Source organism: Cebus imitator, unplaced genomic scaffold (assembly GCF_001604975.1).
Source record: "Cebus imitator isolate Cc_AM_T3 unplaced genomic scaffold, Cebus_imitator-1.0 Scaffold128, whole genome shotgun sequence".
NCBI lineage: Eukaryota > Metazoa > Chordata > Mammalia > Primates > Cebidae > Cebus > Cebus imitator.
The window spans coordinates 2859559-2864639 of NW_016107443.1; the positions used below are offsets into that span (position 1 = coordinate 2859559).

General features: G+C 45.5%; 1 protein-coding gene across 1 annotated transcript in view; it reads right to left on the minus strand.

The window, feature by feature from the left end:
• RPS6KA3 (ribosomal protein S6 kinase A3) overlaps window positions 1-5081 on the minus strand; it is a 114197-nt gene that overhangs the window by 4027 nt on the left and 105089 nt on the right. The window contains exon 21 of the mRNA XM_017540673.2: window positions 1849-1968. Within this exon, the coding sequence (XP_017396162.2) occupies window positions 1849-1968 (120 nt within the window). The remainder of the gene's footprint in view (window positions 1-1848; window positions 1969-5081) is intronic.

A 5081-nucleotide genomic window follows, 5' to 3' on the forward strand; every position in this document is an offset into this window, starting at 1 on the left:
TCCCGGGTTCAGGCAATTCTCCTGCCTCAGCCTCCTGAGTAGCTGGGATTACAGGCACGCACCACCATGCCCAGCTAATGTTTTGTATTTTTAGTAGAGACGGGGTTTCACCACGTTGACCAGGATGGTCTCGATCTCTTGACCTCGTGATCCGCCCGCCTCGGCCTCCCAAAGTGCTGGGATTACAGGTGTAAGCCACCGCGCCCGGCCCACAAGTACTGTTCTTAATATTAGGTCAGTGAGGCCTGAATGAAACAACATAGGTAAAGGTGTTAGCATAGTCCTTGGCACACTAATGCTCAGTAAATGCCAGCTGTGGTCTTCTCATTCTCAAAGCCACATGTGACCCACATGATTGACAACATTCACATGTGTAACTTGTTCTTGAGGGGATACACCCAGATTGATAGAGCGCTCCCTTCTATCTTGAGGCTAATCATGGAATTATATCATGCTTGTAATAATAAGTCTTAATGGTACATATTAATAACAGTTACTAGCAATAACATGGAGTAAATAAGATAGGCTGTGAGTTGGATGTAATTATTTGTGCTCCATGTCTCCATTCTCACCTGCCCTTTCTCTCACCAAAAAAGCATACCAGAAAGCAAGTGAATGAATAAAATCATAGTGATAACCTCAACTTGCTTTAACTTATTAAAAAATCAATTAATGTGTAAGCTCTGATATTTTAATTATTGGTAACATTACTTAATATATCTCCCAACCTATCATGACAAAGTTTGTGGTAGACTCCATAGCTAAGAATTACTTACTGCTCCACAGAATGCACTTTAAAAAGGAAAATCTGGGCTGGGCGCGGTGGCTTACGCCTGTAATCCCAGCACTTTGGGAGGCTGAGGTGGGCAGATCACAAGGTCAGGAATTCGAGAACAGCCTGACCAACATGGTGAATATAAAAGTTAGCCAGGTGTGGTGGCGTGCATCTGTAATTCCAGCTACTCAGGAGGCAGAGGCAGGAAAATCACTCGAACCTGAGAGGCGGAGGTTGCAGTGAGCTAAGATCATGCTACTGCATTCCAGCCTGGGCAACAGAACAAGACTCAAAAAAAGGAAAATCTGCCAGGCGTGGTGGCTCATGCCTGTAATCTTAGCACTTTGGGAGGCTGAGGCGGGCGGATGACGAGGTCAAGAGATCCAGACCATCCTGGTCAACATGGTGAAACTCCGTCACTACTAAAAATACAAAAATTAGCCGGGCATGGTGGTGCGTGCCTGCAGTCCCAGCTACTTTGCTACTTTGGAGGCTGAGGCAGGAGAATCACTTGAACCCAGGAGGCAGAGGATGCAGTGAGCTGAGACTGCGCCACTGCACTCCAGCCTGGTGACAGAGCGAGACTCCATCTCAAAAAAAAAAAAAAAAAAAAATAAACAAAAAAAAAAAAAAAAAAAAAAAGTTTAAACATCTGAAATCTCAAACAAACTAATTGTAAAACCAAATGTAGGAGAAACTGGGAAAATGTGAACATTTGCTCTTTTATGATAATGAAGAATTATCAATTCTTAAGGTACAGTAATAGCACTGTGGTTATGTGTTTTATAGGGCCATTTTCCTTTAGAGATACATTTGAGGTAATTGCAGATAAAATGATATGATGTCTTAGACTGGCGGCAACAGAATCTGGTGGCGATCCAGGGGAGTGGGTAAGAGTGTAGATGAAAATCATTAGCCATGAGTTGATAATTGCTGGAACCAGGCATGGAAGTTAATCATACTAATCTCACCATCTTTGCATATGCTTTGAAAAGGAGACAATAACAATGTCAGAAAAAACCCTGAAGTATGAAATATGTCTTTTGAGTCCTACTCAGACGTTGCGTGCCTACAGACAAAGCAAAACTCTGTTGCAAGAGTAATTATCACTCTATTCACAGACTTTCGTAACATGTGGGATATCAACAAGACGGTTTGAAACTGATACAGGAAGTCTGCATCCGAATCTCCATCTGAACAAGATAAAACCAAAGAACTTAAAGGCAAATCGGAAATGCTTTAGAAACAAACACTGTGGCTCCTTATAAATAAAAGACGGCAGTCTCTGAAAAAAAGCCAGAAGGCCTTGTCAGCGGAAAATATTCAAAGATATCACACAAATATATCTTCTCACTAGTCCCCAGCTAGGGTAGAGTCAGGAAAAGTTTTTTTCTAGAAAATTTTACAGGGAAAAAAACCATACTTGTGACATAATGATATTGCCAACATCCTTTGATCTTAAATTTCTGCTTTAAAAGGATCATATAGTATCCCTTCTTGAACTTTCCATGACTAAATTTTTAGTTTTTTAGGTGGATAGGTTTTAATGTTTTGAATATTTCATTTTTGCTTATTTTATCTGCTACTTTCGATCAAAATGAGAATGTGTATTTTTCTAAGTCAACCTTTAATGCTATTCTAAAACATTTTTTGTAAGTTATTAAATATTTGGGTTTCCTGTTTTACATTTTTTAAATACCTTTTTGTAAAATACTAATACTGATTTCAGCATTATATGATATGCATATTATTGGCCCTGGTGATCTTACCCCAGCATGGAATAACTATTTCCACGCATTGTCAGAGCTGTGAGGGATTGCTGGGCGCCTCTCTGGATGGACATCAGAACCACCCAGAAAGTTAAAAAATACTAATGCCCAGGGCCAACCACAGCTCATTTATATCTGGCTCACCAAGGATCAGGGGAGGTGAAGTGGGATCCATGTTAGTGACCGTAAAGCTGAGAGTTGAGACCACTGAGATTCTGGTCTCAGGTAAGAGAAGCAGAGCCCACCTGGAGCCAGTCTGCTGCCGAGCCCTGTAGAGCCAAACACCAGCCTGGGCTCTTTCTGGCTCTACGCTATCCAGCTAATTGGCCTCCAGGATGGGTACAGCAGGCAGGTACCATCCCGTACCCAGGGTGGGTACAGCACCCTTCACCAAGGCTGGGAAAGGGTGAAGCCCCGGCCAGGCTGATGGAAGGTGACTCCAGGCCCAGACTGTTGGGTTCCCCTCACCCCAACAGGGAAGCCTCTGGCTGCTGGGGAAGGTGAGATCCTATCTCCACCCAGCTCTCAAGCTTCTAATCTGATCAGGAACTTGAAGTCTGAGATAAGGCTGCCAGCCTGTGAAAGCCAGCCCAGACAGCAGAGGGAGGAAAGGAGGGAGACCCAGAGAGGACTTGGGGTGAGGGTGAGTGCTTTCACATGTCTAGGAGCAGCAGGCTGTGAACCTGGAGGAGGCCATGAAGCCCCTGAGAGCAGAACCAAGACCCCCAGACAAGAACTTCTAGGAGACAGGCTTCAGCTCAGTCTACAGAGACAAGGCACTGCTTCCACCCCCACGAGGATGAATGCTCCATGGGCACTGAGTCCCCACTCCAAAAATGTCCAGGTTGAGTCTAAGGTTCTAACCCTGGGAAGTGGTGAGGCCCCATTAAAGCTAGGGTGAAGACAGGAACCTAAAATCCTCTCTGGCAGGAAGTCCCAAGCCCAGTTGTGTATCCAAATAACCTAGGGGCTTGTCAGAACCCAGAGCCGCCAAAGTGGGCCTATCTCAAGCCTTCCAAATCAGTGTCCCTTGGGGTGCTGCCTGGTGATCCCCCTGTTATCAAGCTCCAGTGGTGAGTCCCATGCTTGGCCCAGGGAGGGAACAGCTGCCCTGAGCTGTGCCCATTCAGGTCACATGGCCTAGAGTCCATGTGGGAGATAAGACCCTCACAACCAAAAGCAAGCAGTACAAGGAGCTGGGGACCCACAGAGCAGTCTCCCTTATCCATGGCTTCACTTTCTGCAGTCAGCCACCTGCAGTCAACGGTAGTCCAAAAATAGGCATGTATAATGCAATAGGATATTTTGAGAGAGTAAGAGACCACATTCATATCATATTTTTTTTTGAGATGGAGTCTGGCTCTGTCGCCCAGGCTGGAGTGCAGTAGCATGATCTCGGCTCACTGAAGCCTCCACCTCCTGGATTCAAGTGATTCTCCTGCTTCAGCCTTCCAAGTAGCTGGGATTACAGGTGCTTGCTAGTGTGCCCCCACTAATTTTTGTATGTTTAATAGAGACAGAGTTTCCCCGTGTTAGCCATGGTTGGCCAGGCTTGTCTCGATCTCCCGACCTCACGTGATCCGCCTACCTTGGCCTCCCAAAGTCCTGGGATTACAGATGTGAGTCACTGCACCCGGCCCTGGCTAGTTTTAATTTTTTTTTTTTTTTAGAAATGGGGTCTCACTATGTTACTCAGGCTAGTCTTAAACTCCTAGGCTGAAGTGACCCTCCCACCTTGGCCTCCCAAAGTGCTGGGATGACAGGCATGAGCCACCAGTCTTCTTTACAAAATTCTACCTTTTCGTATGGCTAAACACAAATGTCACTTGCTCTATAATGCTTTCTAGGGCAAAATTAGCTTCCACTCTTCTGGGTTCCACTGCAAGGGTATCTATCATTTTATTTGTAAACTCCAGTTAGATGCCAGTATCCTGGTTTCCATTGGGTCAAGACAGAGTGAGTCTGTCTTGGTCATGGCTGTGCCCATGTGCCCAGCCCAGGATCACTGTGCAGTGTTCAGTGTTCCGGTTCAGGGAATGAAGGTTTGCTGAGCCACTGAATGACTTCTGCTGTCCTCTGCACTCTGAGCCCTAGAGGCAGGGTCTGGCCCGGTTGACTGCCATCTTCCACCCAGTGATTTCCAGGCTGTGTTCATAAAAACTGCACTTTGGTGCCAAAATTATATATCTGTTTGGTCCAAAGATTTTTTTTTTTTTAAGACAGAGTTTCACTCTTGTCACCCAGGCTGGAGTGCAATGGCACAATCTCCAGTCACTGTAACCTCCACCTCCTGAATTAAAGTGATTCTCCAGTCTCAGCTTCCCGAGTAGCTGGGATTACAGGTGCCCACCACCACACCCAGCTAATTTTTGTATTTTTAGTAGAGACAGGATTACAGGATTTCACCATGTTGGCCAGGCTGGTCTTGAACTCCTGACCAACAGTGATCCACCTGCCTCAGCCTCCCAAAGTGCTGGGATTATAGGCATGAGCCACTGCACCCAGCCAAAAGATATTTATTTTAAAAGTTTAGGGCC